Source organism: Papio anubis, chromosome 4 (assembly GCF_008728515.1).
Source record: "Papio anubis isolate 15944 chromosome 4, Panubis1.0, whole genome shotgun sequence".
NCBI classification, from domain to species: domain Eukaryota; kingdom Metazoa; phylum Chordata; class Mammalia; order Primates; family Cercopithecidae; genus Papio; species Papio anubis.
Genome location: NC_044979.1, coordinates 7,497,314 through 7,513,157, shown reverse-complemented (window position 1 = coordinate 7,513,157; position 15,844 = coordinate 7,497,314). Strand labels below are relative to the sequence as shown.

Here is a 15,844-nt window from a genome sequence, read left to right as displayed (position 1 = left end):
CCAGCCATGGCAGAGCCAGGGGTTTTTATGGAGAAGCTGTGATACTACGAGGCCTCGGGTTAGAGCTACAGACCGAGCTCCTGAGACATCACCCCTGTCCACGAGCAGCCAGGAGATCACAGAAAAGGCACCCAGGGTGGGTTTTTTTTTTCTTTTTTTTTTGAGACGGAGTCTCACTGTTATCCCCTGGGCTGGAGTGCAAATGGCACAATCTCGGCTCACTGCAACCTCCGCCCCCCGGATTTCAGCAATTCTCCTGTCTCAGTCTCCCGAGTAGCTGGGATTACAGGCACCTGCCAACACGCCCAGCCAATTTTTGTATTTTCAGTAGAGACAAGGTTTCATCATGTTGACCAGGCGATCTCAAACTCCTGACCTCAGGTGATCCACCTGCCTCGGCCTCCCAAAGTGCTGGGATTACAGTTGTGAGCCACCGCGCCCGGCCCTCAGGGTGGTTTTCTAGACAGTGATCGTTCAGCTGGGTCTTGAGAAATGCGTAAGGTTTAGACAGGCACAGGCTTGGGAGGGAGGGTTTGGTCAACACTCTTGGACTGTTTTTCCTCACTCAGTGTATCCACACCCAACACTGTCTGCGGGGCACAGGGCTCCCGCCTCCCACCCAGCCTAGCTCTTGGCTCTTCTCACTGGGACACTAACCCAACTCAGACATACTATTAACCCAGGTCCCTGGGCTCCTGCTGCCTAAGAGGAGCCTCAGCCTGAGCAGGGGCTGTGGCCTCTAGCTGCTTCCCAAATCCCAGAGGAAGGCTCTGGAGGGACCTCCGATTTTCTCAACCCTGTGGTCAGAGCTGGCATCTGCATCCAGGCTCTTACAAAACTTGGTTGAGCGCAAATCTTGTTTTTGATCTCAGAAGCGTAGGAGACAGGATGACAGCCAACCGTTAAACACAAGTGGGGTAGCCACTGTCTGGCACATGATAGCCTCTTAATAACGGGCCTGTCCTTCCCCATTAGCAAAACCCGATTTTTAGTTAATAACAGGTTCTGGTTTAATTCTACAGTATATAAGTGTTTATTACTTTATTACTTAAATAAGAGGCATCTTTTTATACCATGTCAATGAGCCTCCCGTCTAGGATTGCATCCCTCCTCTCCCTGCTCAGGGCTGGGCGTCCTATTTCTGTGCACAGTCACTTTTTTTTTTTTTTTTTTTTTTTTGAGGGTCTTGCTCTGACTCCCAGGCTGGAGTGCAGTGATATGGTTAGAAATCACTGTAGCCTCCACATCCCAGGCTCAAGCGATCATCCCACTTCAGCTTTCTGAGTAGCTGGGGCCATGGGTGTGCACCACCATGCCTGGCTAATTCTTTATTTTTTTTGTAGAGAGGGGTCTCATGACGTTGCCCAGGCTGGTTTCGAACTCCTAGGCTCAAGCAATCCTCCCACCTCAACCTCCCAAAGTGCTGGGAATGCAGGCTTGAGCCCCCGTGCCTGGCCTAGCCTCACCTACATGTGATCCCCCCGCCTTAGCCTCCCGAGTAGCTGGGACTCTACTCGATTAGACGCTGCTCTCTAGTTCTCTTTATGGGACTTTCTTCTTCACAAGACTGAACACCCTCTGGGTTCAAGAGCTGCTGTCTCTTTGACCTGCTCTCCCCCAAGGACTCAGCACGCTCTGAGCCTGCAGAGGCTTCCAGGAGTGCTGGCTGAAGCGGATGTAGCAAGAAATACAGGCGGATTTTAGATTTATCTTTTTCTTTTTCTGCTCTTCCAGTTTTCATTTACAGTTGAGAAGTTATGCCAAAGTCACCTCCCTGTTACACAGAGTGACAATATTTTTCCACTTAACACATCACATTCCAGTCAGGGGACACGGCTTCATGTACCCCCGAGCCTCATCTTTACTCATCCCCTGGGTTGTGTCTCCCCAGCCCTGGTGAAACTGAGCCGATAAATGACAGCACTGGTTCTGCTGTTCCATCTTGCAGCGGGCTCTTCAGAAATAACCTATGCCATGCAAGCAGTAACGCCAGAAATGGGCTGACTCTGATTTGTTTTTTTTTTTTAGACAGGGTCTAGTTTTGTCTCCCAGGTTGGAGTATAGTGGCCCGATCACAACTCACTGCAGCCTCCACCTCCTGAGCTCAAGGCAGCCTCCCATCTTAGCCTCCTGAGTAGCTGGGACTACAGGCATATGCCACCATGCTCGGCTAATTTTTAAATTTTTTTGTAGAGACAAGGTCTCATTATGTTGCCCAGGCTTGTCTCAAACTCCTGGGTTCAAGTGATTCTTCCTCCTTGGCCTCCCGAAGTCCTGGGATTATAGGCCCAGACTAAATCTGATTTTTTTTTTTTTTTTTTTTGAGGCCGAGTCTTGCTCTGTTGCCCAGGCTGAAGTGCAGTGGTGTGACCTGGGCTCACTGCAACCTCTACCTCCTGGGTTCAAGCGATTCTCCTGTCTCAGTCTCCCAAGTAGCTGGGACTATAGGTGCACGCCACCATGCCCAGTTAATTTTTTGTAGTTTTGGTAGAGACAGGTTTCACCATCTTGGCCGGGCTGATCTCAAACTCCTGACCTCAGGTGATCCGCCTGCCTTGGTCTCCCAAAGTGCTGGGATTACAGCCATGAGTCAACACGCCCGGCCTCTCTGATTCTTAATAAATGAAATCTGCCATCTAATTTTGAGTGGGCAGGTCTTAACCAGGTGTGGAGCTAAGAAAGCTTTGGAATTGACCTGTGTGGCTGCAGACAGACAAGGGCAAAACCCACTCCAAGTCTGCAGGTCCTTGGAAATACTGAACCACAGATGCTTCACCACTTGTTCCATTTGCCCGGACCCCAACCCCCTGCACATGAAGGAGCTGCAGAAGTTGCCAGAGACCAGGGAGACCACAATGCAAGCTTCTCCCCGTGCGCCGCAAATTAGGCAGGTGTTTCCCCTCCCACATTAGCCCACGATCTGTCAGATTACCCTGCTACAGAACCTGGGAAGACCTCTTTCTTCCTGACCTCCAACAGATTCCTCTAAACATGCACGTTTCATTTTTAACAGCTGAAAACAACAGTGCCAATCCACTCTTACTTTCCCCGAGCCACAGTTTTTGCATAAATGAATGAAAATCCAATCTATCACTAGCCTCCCGGGGCCAGGTGGGGCAAGAAAGGAAACAGCTTCAGAAAGAGTATTGTCAGGCGGCTCCCCACAGCAGCACCGCCAACAGCAAGGAAACACTTCCCACGTATTCCTCTAACCACTGCCTGACGTTATACCCCCGTTGGAAGGGAGTGGCTGGAAACAGCTACTGTTTAGGAGGGTGTGCACACACGCCGTGGGGTTCCCTCCCAAGGACAGACCACCAGGGGCTCGGGAATGGGCAGAGTCCTACCGAAAAGGCCATGGGGCTCCGACTGGCGCCTCTCCGTGCTTCGATTTTGGTCCTTGTGTTTCTTGTTGCTCCTGAGACTCCCAAAGCGCCTCATGGGTAGCTGTGGCCACAGGAGTGGCGACAGGTGAACATATCAGGACCCACAGAACCGGTGTCAGCCCCAGGTGGCAGGGAGCCAGAGGAGCATCAGCCCAACAGGCACGGGGCACCCCAAAAGCTCACAGTGGCAGCCTGTGCTCAGGTGACAACCCGGGTCCAAGCGTCCTCACCAGGGGGTCTTCAGGGCGACCTCACCGCAGCCCCAGAGTCTGTGAGGCGCCAGGGAGTGGAGCCGTCCTGACGGGGCTGCACCTCCGGCCACAGCAGCTGGAGCGTCAGCTCGGCTGTCCTTAAGTAGCAAGAAGCTGCCGGAAGTGCAAACAGAACTTCGCAGGGGATTTGTTGATGTAGTTAAGGTCAGCTGCTCACTGATACTCTCCAGGGCTTTTTTTTTTTTTTCTCCTTAAAATTAAAAAAAAGGAGGGAAGACCAGATAGGCAAAGGAGGCACAAGCCTGCAAGTCATGTGCAGCCGTGCATGATGTCTCTTTAAACAGACTGTAAAAGGAAACCACCCTGGGCAGACAATTCTTGGCACCAATTGGCCGGAGCACATTCCCATTGTGACATGACATCACACAACTATTTTGATTCATGGGTTCCAGGGCCCCACGGGGTCAGAAGGCTCCAGCTGCTGCTGGGTGGAGAAGCCACACAAGTCCCTGGGCTGGAAATTGCTGAATCTACTTTGACTCATGGTTCCACTCAATGAAAGTAGCAGCGCCGTCTTCAAGGAGAGGATACGGCTGCCCGACTGGAATTTAACGGAAGGTCTTCAGCAAATGCGTAATTTGAGCTCTGGACTTGCTGAGAATTGCAGCATGACAGAGCTGGAAGAGATTTTAGAGCGATCTAGTCCAACTCCCTTCTATGACAGATGGGGAAACAGGCTCAGGACAGGGAAGTGACTTCCCCAAGATCCTGTGGCCAGTGGTAGAACCAGGACTGGCGTTTTAATCTCCTTGACTCCTAAGCCAAACCGCTGATCAAATAAAACCTAAAACATTTATAATTTGTATATGTTTTGCAACTAATAAAACAAACTTTGGAAGCACAAGATAGAAAAAAAAATCCTCGACTTTTTGGCTGACAGCTTCACTAAAGTTATCTGCTTTGCTACTAACCAGCTTTGTGACCATCAAAAAGTTACTTCCCATTTCTGAACCTCAGTTTCCCCCTTAGTGAACTAAGACAAGACCAGGTCGTTTTAGGATTTAGTCTAGGACCACGCACAGTGGCTCACGCCTGTAATCTCAGCACTTTGGGAGGCTGAGGTGGGAGGATGGCTTGAGCCTAGGAGTTCAAAACCAGCCGGGGCAACATAATGAAACCCACATCTCTATTTAAAAAAAAAAAGAGAGAGAGAGAGAGATTTAGCCAAGTTCCAACAGTCTGAACCTCTCACAGTAATTGATTCTTCTCAAATGACTATGCACATGAGGAGGAGACTATGTCAGACCAGTTAAATAACCCCCGAGCTAAAGATTAGTAGCCTGGGTTCTCCTGGCCGCCCATTAGGGTGGGATAACCTCCCAAAACTGCAACGCCATCAGTTTCTTCAGTGGAATTGTTATTATCTACGGTTCGTCCGAAAACGAGGGGATGGGGTGTGCGGTGGAAGCACCCCAGCCACTTGCCACTGGAGCCCAGGCCTCCCCAGGAACCACGGGTCCAGCCTCCCAACTTGGGTCTGGCTGCTTTTCATGCCTTTTCTCTCGCCTCTTTCACTTGCAGGGCTCAGTGCCACTGGAGTTGTTGGCCCAGTCACTGCAGATGCCTGATGAGATAACGATGGCTCCAGGCTAGAACAGCAGAAGGGAGACCAAAGGAAGTCTTCGATTCTACCCTGTGAGATGAACCCCTGGAATCTCAGCTCCCACCCCAGATCTGCCACTCCCATGGGGCTTCCATCCACAGAAGCCAGAGACGCCTCAGATCTGCCATTCCCACAGGGTTAGCATCCACAGAAGCCAGGGACATCCCAGATCTGCCACTCCCATGGGGCCTCCACCCACAGGGGCCAAAGATGCTCCAGATCTGCCATTCCCACAGGGCCAGCATCCACAGAAGTCAGACATGTCCCAGATCTGCCACTCCCATGGGGCCACAATCCACAGAAACCAGACACGTCCCAGATCTGCCACTCCCATGGGGCCACCATCCACAGAAGCCAGAGGCATGCCCAGATCTGCCACTGCCATGGGGCCACCATCCACAGAAGCCAGAGATGCCCAGATCTGCCACTGCCATGGGGCCTCCATCCACAGGAGACACACTCCAGCTCCCAAGAAGCCTGGTCGGCCCTGGCGTGGCTCCTGTGTGCCTGGAGCTGCTTCTAGCACTTCAGATGCCATTGACTGGTAGAGCAACTGCTCAAGTGATTGGACCTGACCCATTCTGTCAAGATGTGTGAGTCTGTCCTTTCCCGCCTAGGGCACCTGGCCCATCTCTGTCTAGAGTGACCTCATAGTCATACCATTGCTTAACAGATCAAGAAACTATGGTCTCAACTTTTCTCGTGCAATTTCTACCAAATGGACTGAGTGACAACTGTCTACTTGGTGCTGTGCTGAATGTTGTAAGGTCAGGAAGTCCTACAAGGCATGACCCAGCCTTTATTTATTCATTCATTCATTCATTCATTCATTCACTCACTTATATTGAGACAGAATTTTGCTCTTGTTGCCCAGGCTGGAGTGCAATGGCACAATCTGCAGCCTCTGCCTTCTGGGTTCAAAGTGATCCTCCCACCTCAGCCTCACAAGTGGCTGGGACTACAGGTGCACACCACCACGCCCAGGTAATTTTTGTATTTTTTGTGGAGATGGGGTTTTGCCATGTTGCCCAGCCTGGTCTCAAACTCCTGGCCTCAAGTGATCCACCTGCCTCGGCCTCCCGAAGTGCTGGGATTACAGGTGTGAGCCACCACACCTGGCTGGAATTTTCTAACCTACCCGCTTTCGTTTACACCATTTGCCCTGCCTCCTAAGCCCGTGGTTTTCAGCTCTGCCTGCTGAAACCCTGTGAAACCCTTACAGCCCAATTCAGAGACCGTGCCTTCCCCCCCGTGAAGCCTCCCTCATCACTCCCCAAAGAAGGGACTTTTCCCTCCTTTGAAAGATTTTAGCTCTTCTACTCTATATGTGAATGTGGCCCGTACCACAGAGAAGACTGGGAACCCCAAAAAGGTAGGGGCCCAGGCCTCACCCATCGTGGGGATCTCCCAAGCCTCCAGCAAGGCATCTACTTTGGGAGGCACTGGACAGTCACCCAGAACCCCTGCAGTCCCTCCAGCTGCCCCTGCTCCCTGGTGGAGCCAACTGGAGGGGCTACACGGCCAGGCTCCTCCCAGGCTGCTGGTTAGCTGCAGCCAACAGTGGGCACAGCAGATGCCAGAAGGAGGGAGGAGCTGAGGCTGTCATAGCCCCCTACATCCCTGCAGAGTCACTCTGGCCTCACTGTGTCATCTCCCAAGGGAAGAATTCAGCTCCTCTCAAAGAAACCCCCCCACCAGCCTTCTGTCTTGGGTCAGGGACCCGCTCCTTCATCGTTCAGGCACAGCACTGGCAGCAGCCCTGCTGATATGAACCCGAGTTACTACACCAGCCCTGGGGGTTCCTGGCAGCCTGCCCACACCTTTGAAAGTAGTGTCTTTATTCAATTCTCCTCCAACGATCCAAAAAGTTCAGTGTGCCTCCTTTCTCCTGCTGGGACTGATACATAGATATGGGGATCAGGTATTTGTAGCACGGATGCACGAATGAACACACAAAATAGGTCTTGCTCTCAGTGACTTTGCAAATGAGCTGGAGACCAAGATAAACAATGCTAACTGCATGCAAAAGCTGTGAGTATGTGAGCCGTGGCTGCAAGTGTCGCCAGCACAAAGGAAGGAGAGGAGAGGGCCCGTGTGGCCCTGCCTGGAGAAGGGGAACTTGAGATTGGCCTTCGGGATTGGAGGGTGTGAAGAAGAGGGGAGAACCCAGGCCAGGCCAAATCAATGCCTGGAGTGGGGGACCCCAGCCTTCAGAAACAAGCCACAAAATCTACCGCCAGCTGGGTCCTCGGTATACTGTTGGATGATTTCTGTTGTTAAATACAGTAGCCCAAACGTACTGTGATTGAATTCTGGAAGTAGGTAAGTTTAGGAGTTTCATGTGTAGATGTCTTTTTCTTTTCTTTTTAAAAAATCAGCTTCTAACAAAAATTGTTTTCTCAAGTTAAAAATAAAATAACACCCAGTGTGGTGGCTCACACCTGTAATCCCAGCACTTTGGGAGGCTGAGGCGGGAGGATTGCTTGAGCCCAGGAGGTCGAGGCTCTAGTGAGCCATGATCCTGCCACTGCACATCAGCCTAGGTGACAGAGTGAGACCCTGTCTCAAAAAATAAAACAAAATAAAATAAAACAAAGCAAAACATCTTTATGAAAAGACCTGAACAAGTATCCCAATCAGAAAGAGGCAGATTTGATTAAAAGGCAAATGAAAAGGTTTTGTTTAAGCCAGTGTACTATTCTTACACTATATAATACAACGGACAGAAAGAACATTTCAAAGCCGGTTGCGGTGGCTCACACCTATAATCCCAGCACTTTGGGAGGCCGAGGCAGGCAGATCACCTGAGGTTGGGAGTTCAAGACCAGCCTGACCAACATGGTGAAACCCCGCCTCTACTAAAAATACAAAATTAGCTGGGCATGGTGGCGCGTGCCTGTAATCCCAGCTATTAAGGAGGCTGAGGCAGGAGAATCACTTGAAACAGGAGGCGGAGGTTGTGGTGAGCCGAGATCACGCCATTGCACTCCAGCCTGGGCAACAAGAGCAAAACTCTGTCTCAAAACAAAAACAAAAACAAAAACAAACAAAACAAAAAAAAGAACATTTCAAAGTTTAGTGACTGAAGGTAAATGTATTTAAATTTGTGTGGAAAATAACCAGCAACTTAGGCAGGCCTGATGGTTCTGTGCTTGAGTTTAAATGGTCATTCATTCAACAGGTAGTTATTAAACCTCTAGCAAGTGTACAGGGCAGTTGTTGATTGAAGGGATGGGGTACTACAAATAATTCAGACATTCCTGTCCTCTAAGAACCGTATTTTATTACTAACATAATAACTCCCATTTACTGAATGCCTAGCATACGCCAGCTGCGGTGCTGGTCACCTTACAGTTATTATTTTATTTCATTCTTCCCACACATGAGCAGGGCAGGCATAATTAACAACATTTCATTGAAAGACGAATAACTGAGGGTCAGAGAACTAGTTTGACCAGGATGGCACAGCTGGCAAGTTGACAGAAGATGGACTTGCCCCTCATGTGGACCCCTGATTCCCAAATTCACATCCTTCCACTATTCCATACTTTCTCATTGATGTGCACGGGAAAATTCGTCAGCCATTGAACACCCTACCCTGAATCCCACAGGACTCTCGAGGACCACTGTGGACTGAAGGGATTTGGAAAATAATTTCTTTCTACATCCTGAGTTTTGATTTCAGGCTGGGAAATTAAAAGGCAAAAGAAGCAGCATGTTTAAAAATCCTGACTACAGCGCATGCCTGTAATCCCAGCACTTTGGGAGGCCGAGCCGGGTGGATCAAGAGGTCAAGAGATCGAGACAATCCTGGCCAACACGGTGAAACCCTGTCTTTACCAAAAATGCAAAAATTAGCTGGGTGTGTTGGTGGGCACCTGTAGTCCCAGCTACTCGAGAAGCTGAGGCAGGAGAATCACTTGAACCCGGGAGGCGGAGGTTGCAGTGAACGGAGATTGTGCCACTGCACTCCATCCAGCCTGTGCAACAGAGCAAGATTTCATCTCGGGAAAAAAAAAAAAAAAAAGTCCTTATTTGCATTAAAGCCATCTCCTAACACAGACTGGACGAGTCAGGTGACCTGCCACGTGGGTGCACCATGCTCTGGAAGCACAAAGCCGGCCGCTTCCACCCCGAGGCCACTTCGAGGTGGCCGAGCACAGAGGTGGGGCACGAAAAGCTCCTCACTGCTGGGGTCTTTCTGTTTGACTCACACAGGCCTGAAATTCCTTACATGAGGAACAAAGCTTTGGATCCCATGATTAGTGATGAACGCTGATGGGCTGGGAGAGGTGGCACCTTCCCATTGCAGGGCAGGGGCTGAGGACCCGTTCTTTGGCACATGTTGGCGGGGGAAAGTTGACCACTCACAGGTGGACAGGGACGCCAAACCCCCTCTTCTGTTTCTGCCAGCCGCTGGTCCCACATGAATACAGGGGAAACTCGCTGCCACACCTGTGACTCCGCTCAGAGTTCGTTCTGACAGAATGCTTTCCACACTCAGAATTCTTTTTTGAAGGGAGGGGCTGAAAAAGGAAGGAACGAATGGTTCCCAAATAGGAACCGTATTTTCTAATGTATTTTAAAAGGGCCAGGGCCTTTTTGGATCACAGTTTAAAACTCACACCCCTGGTTGGTGCTGCAACCCAAAGCCTGGCACGGGACCAGGTAACTGGGGTGCCAGATGCCTTTATCTCTTAGCAATGCCCCATGCTGTGTGGCCAAGGCTTCCAGGTCACCATTCCGACACTAGGTTTATAAGATCTGGGAAGGGGTGACATCAGAGCTCAGCTCATTCAACGCATGTTCTTTCCATGTGTCTTCCGGTGGCTGTTCTTTAGATTTCTGACTACAAACCTACCTTTGACAACTCGAAAAATAAAACAGTGTGGACGAACAGCACCACGAGGCGTTTCACACTGTTAGTGTGCTTCATTGTTTTCTGGCTTTTGGTTTAATTTTCTCCCCAGTGAGACTGAAAGCTCCCCCATGGCAGGGATCTCACCCACAGAAGAAAGGAAAGGAGCGCTTACTGAGTTCCTCCAGGTGACTCAGGAGCAGCATGGTGGGCCAGGGAACAGCAAGCCAGCTGCTGCTCCACGCTCGGCAGCCCTGGGAGCAGCATGTCCTGTTCCTGGGGGACACTTTTGCGGCTGTTTTGGAGCCGGGGAGTTTGTGCTGACTGCTCCCCTGCCCTCGGCAGGGCTTCAGGCTTGGCCAGCCAGGGCTGGGCTGCAGGAGGCCATGGCACTGGGTCCCGTTCACTCTAATACTTGGATTCTACCAGGTGCGCCAGCACCCCCATCTGGATGCTGCAAAACATTCCACAGCCAGACTGTGCACTACACAGCGGGGCTGGGGGCGAGAGAGGTGAGGAAGGAGAAGTCAGGGGAATTGCAGATGGGCTCGCAGATGGAGCGTGGTCACCCCTGCTTCCTGCGCATTAGGATAAATGGCGCGAAGGTGTCCACCCTTCCACGAGAGAGACGTGATGGCGCTCCTGTGGCTCTGATATGTAACCCCCACCCCCAAACTCTGGTGACCCAAAATATGTGAGTAAACCCTTTAATTGCTGGAGGTTCTCCACCGGTGCCCCGGGGGCCACATTCCAATGGCATGGGAGAAGTGCTAGGACATGTGGCACATGTTGTCCCACTAACCTGGTGCTAGTCCAGGCTGCAGGTTGGAGCCCCACCCCAGCCTTGTCACCTGGTGAATGGGACTCTGGGTCTCTGTTGCAGACACCATGGTTGGCGCCCAGCCTCCACTTGTTCCCCACCCCACCCCTGCAGTGGGTGTCTGAGAGCCGAGGGCCTCATCAGGCCAAACTGCCTCCTCCTCCAGGCAGCCCATGAATACCGACAGGGTCAAGCCCCTTGAAGCTCACCCTATCTCTGGACTTCCAATTATATCAAAACCAAATTTTCAAAAAGACCCCAAGCTTTCCTTCTCATTGAAGCCACTTTGCATGTTATGTGAAGCTGCAAATAGTTTCTTTGAAGTTGTCACTGGGGACCCAGATGAGAGAAAAGTCACTGAGACTCGGTGTAACCACCCTCCCTCCACATGCCTCCATTCATTCATGAGACTGGCGCTTCTCAGGGCAGGGAGGCTGAGGCCTGGGAGCCAACCAAGAGATCTGCCAGCAGAGCAGGGCAGCGGGAACCCTAGTCACCCACACCCTGCAGCTGTACAGAGCTGGAGACTTTGCCCACAGTGGTTTCCTACATTCTTCTCAACCGTGCTGCTTGGTAGGGAGGCCAGCCATGACTATTCAGTTCAAGAGATAAAATTTTTTTAAAACCCAGGAGTTCAGAGGTGCTCAATGATTTGCCCAGTATCCGTGGGCAGCCTGTGGGATTGTGGGGGTCGATGCTGGCTCTGCTGGTTCCTCATCCGGGGGGCATCAGGAGCCGGGCTGCCCCTGCTCCGACACACTCATGGTCACTCACAGCCTCCTGGTGACCACAGGAACTGGAGCCTGAGTCTCTGAGTGACAAGAAGGTGACTTTTTGGGTGGACCGCTGCAGAAGCAGGTGAGGACGCACCACTCAAACACTTCCGGCTCCTCCTGAACCTTTGTGGATCACGAGGCAGTACCTGAAAAGCACGCAGCCCCCTGCACGGCTGCATTCCAAACCACATCTCATTATGTAAGAGGGCACGGGTCCCCCTCCAGGCCACGGAGCAGCAACACGCGTTAGCACATATTTGCTAGAGCTCTCCTGCCGGTTGCAAAATACTGTGTCATATTTCATGGAAAGTTCTAAAGGTCACTGCTGCACTTGACTCTGAGATCGCCACATCGCCTCTCTGGGGCCTCCCCGTCCCTGCCCCAGGAGGTGTTTATGAGCCGGCACCTCTGTGGAGCGCCCTCCGTCCTGACTCAGGCCCCCATGCCTCTGTTCCACGTCAGCCCGACACACTCATGGTCACGCACAGCCTCGTGGTGACCACAGGAACTGGAGCCTGAGTCTCTGAGTGACAAGAGGGTGATTTTTTTGGCAGAGACAAACCACCTCAGCTCACACAGCTCCACTCACACCAGCGATATCTAATGCCACTGAGAATTGGCAGAGACAACAGGGGCATCTTGATTTTAAAAACACAGATAAGTACTAAAAAGGCGAAAAACAATAGCAATAATTATTTTTAGCATGCCGAAATGCAGCACCCAAAAAGTAAGAAATCCCTGGATCTCCTTAAAATCTGGAAGGGGCATCACATTCCCCCATGAGGGCTCGGTGGGACCCTTTGCAGTCCCTTCTCACGGTGCCTGGCATCCCTGCAGTTGCTCAGCATCCAAGAGCACACCAGGCCAAGAGCTCTGAAGGCTCCACCAGCAAGAACCTGCCCTGATTCCAGCTGCTCCATGGCCCAGAAGCTGAGCCCTTGGCTCAACAGGGGCCACCAGGCAACGGTTTCTGAAAACCAGATTCGGAAGCTCTGCAGGCCAGCCATTTGGGTTTTCTGTTTAATTCTCTTTAAGTTATTCAATTCTCTTACAAATGCTGAAGTGAGCTGGGAATGCACCGAAGCCTTGGAGAAGGACCCGGTTAACTCCCGGGCTCAGCAGAAAGCCAGTTTGGTCTGTGGTCTCTGACTTCCAGGCGACGGGGCAGGATTTCCAGTGTCCGGACTTGGGCCGGTCACAGAGCAATCCACCTGCTCCTGCATGTCACTCATGAGGAAACCCCTAGCTTAGATTATGAGGGGGGCTGAGCTGAAGTTTGCCTCAGATCTGTTTCTTCTTACAGTGAAATATATTTGAAAACAAGGTGACAGGTAGAAAGGTTTAAAACACCTAGGTCAAACATAGAACCTTAAAGCAACATCGGTTCACCCACTGGCATGCAATTCTGAGCTAGTTTATTCTTCCACATTTCTCCCATAAGAGAGACCATTTAACAGGGTTTCAAGGTGATTAAATGAGATAGAATAGCAAAAATATCCTGTAAGCTGCAGAGCATTTCACAAACAGAGGACATGGCCATTCTCTGTCCCTGAAAGCAGGTTCTCAGGAGCTCCATTAGTCAATGTAGAATTCATGATAAATTTAGATAATCACCTTTTGGTAATTACTATACTAATTATAGTACTGTAATTACTATAGTAACAATTCAGGCAAGAAATATGGATCGATCCTAAAACTAGCAAGTGAAAGTCTGAGGAGAAAGAAGATATTTACACAATCCCAAAGCAGCTTCCCCTGAAACCCTGACTGGTGACAAGGGGGAAGTACTTTATTCAAGTAGAGAACTTTATAGCGGCAGACATCCCCTTCACCAGGTGACTGGCACGCACTTCACCGGGAAGGTGTCGCGGCCGTATCGGGTGCCTGGGCTGAGATGCGGAAGCCCAGGGCAGCACATGGACGGATGGACGCCCTTCTGAGGGTGCAGGCTGGCTCTGATGGTGAGGAAATGTCAGGCAAACGCAAAGCCAAGGGCAGGCGACACAAGAACTGGCCTGTGTCCCCCTGAAAAAGGCTCAGGTCGTGACAGATGAGATAGGACTGAGGAGCTGTTCCCAATGAAGGGACTGAAGAGAAAGGACAACGAAACAAAACGTGTGGCTGGGGATCCCCTCTTCCAAGAAATGATGCCCCAAAGACAAGGTGCAAAACGTGAATGAAGCCTGCAGCTTAGCTGATAGCATGATATTAGCGCTAATTTCCTGATTTTGACAATTATACTGTGGTTAGGAGAATGACCCTGTTTTTATGAAATATCCACTGAAATATTTAGGGGTAAAGGGATATGATGTCTGCAAATTCCTCTCAGGGGTTCAGAGTTCATATAAACACACAGTGAGAGATCGTGAGAAATGAGATACGGGCAGATCTGCTGAAATGCTAACATCGGGCAATCTGGGTGAAGAGGATATGAGAACTCTTTGTATTATTTTTGTGACTTTATGTTTGAAATTGTCAAAATAAAATATTATTTATTATTTAATGATTTTTGTTGTTGTTGTTAGAGACAGAGTCTCACCATGTCGCCCAGGTTGGTCTCGAACTCCTGGGCGCAAGTGATCCACCTACCTTGGTCTCCCAAAGTGCTGGAATTACAAGCATGAGCCACCTCGCCCAGCCCTAAAGTCTTATTTTTAAAAAGGAATTAAGAAATACAGGCTGAGCACAGTGGCTTGTGCCTATGAGGCCAAGGCAGGAGAATCGCTTAAGCCCAGGAGTTTGAGACCAGCCTGGGCAACACGGCAAAACCCCATCTTTACAAAAAATGTAAAAATTAGCTGGGCATGATGGTGCACACCTGTAGTCACAGCTACTCAGGAAGTTGGGGTGGGAGGATCGCTTGAGCCGCAGTGAACTGTGATCGCACCACTGCACTCTAGCCTGAGAGACAGAGCAAGACCCTGTCTCGAAAAAAGAAAAAGAGCTACAGTGGGCCTTACTTACAGGTCTTACTTACTACCACTCTTACTTACAGTGTTAAGTGAGAGCACATGTTAGTGCTGCCTTTTACTGTCTCCCAAGGTGGGAGCATCACTGAAGCAGGCCCTGAGAGAACTACAGGACTCTCTGACTCGCTGAGGGCAAGGAGATTCTTCTGGGAATTTTTCCTTGGCTTCTCCCAAATCATAATAACGGCCTGGACACAGGATGTGCAGGCCAGCCCTAGTGGGGGACATCTGCCAGGCTGGCGCCAGAGGGCGCTGTCCCCAGGGACCACACAGGGTGTCAGGCTGCATAACTCTGCAATGTGTTGGCTGAACTTTTCAGGAAACTTGGATGCCACACATACTTTTCCTTTCTTTGTGGGCAGGCAAGATGAGTCACGTTTTTCTGGAGTCTGCTCGGCCCCAGTATTCAGACCTCATCAGCTGCCCTGGTCCGGAAGGCTCCAGCGGGGGCCAGTGAAAGGGGGACCAGGGTGCCCGCATTAGCTGGGCCAGCACTGGGGCTTAGGGGCAGCCTTGGGCAAGCCAGAGTCAATCTTTTTTGTCGGGTAAAGGGTAAAGCTCACAGTAATTCTGGATCATGGCAACATTTTCGGACAGACCCAGGGCCCTTTGTACAACTCACAGGGTGCAGCCCTGAGGGAGGCTGGGCTCTGGCTTCATATGGTCCCTGTTCTCCCGCCCACCTGCCCCCACTCTGCCGCACCTCACTCCCCAGCACCTCTCCAGGCCCTGCCTTCGAGTACCTCACTCCCCAGCACCTCTCCAGGCCCTACCTTTGAGTACCTCACTCCCCAGCACCTCTCCAGGCCCTACCTTCGGGGTCCCCTCAGTTCCCCTGCCTCCCTTCCTTCCGAAGGCCACTGTGTTATTGGGACGATGGAGCAGAGACCTAAGGAAGGGACCCCACCTGTGTCTATCTGCAGGCAGGGTCGCTGCAGGCTCCCTGAGAGGCAGGCTCTGGGATGGAAATGAGCACGTTGGATACATCAGGGAGTGCTCTCGGGCCCGACAGAGGAGCGATGGAGACTCCGTGAAGCCCCGACAGAGAGTTCTGGCGTTCGGATGCCCCTTTAGAGCTGTCCTGAGCGGGGACCGGGGGCTGGTCCTTTATGTCCATACATCGGCCGGTTATTGGGCACAGACCGGCTCTGGGAGGGGCT

The 15,844-nt window shown here is 51.2% G+C and overlaps 1 protein-coding gene across 5 annotated transcripts in view; it reads right to left on the bottom strand.

Annotated features, from left to right (window-relative positions):
• PRKAG2 (protein kinase AMP-activated non-catalytic subunit gamma 2) overlaps positions 1-15,844 on the bottom strand; it is a 317,328-nt gene that overhangs the window by 184,486 nt on the left and 116,998 nt on the right. The window contains exon 1 of one of the 5 annotated variants that reach the window (XM_031665012.1): positions 3,348-4,727. The exons of the other annotated variants lie outside the window; for them this stretch is intronic. Coding sequence (XP_031520872.1) covers positions 3,348-3,441 — 94 coding nt within the window. The 5' untranslated portion in view covers positions 3,442-4,727. Of the gene's footprint in view, positions 1-3,347; positions 4,728-15,844 lie in introns of those variants that run through there. 5 annotated transcript variants of the gene reach the window in all.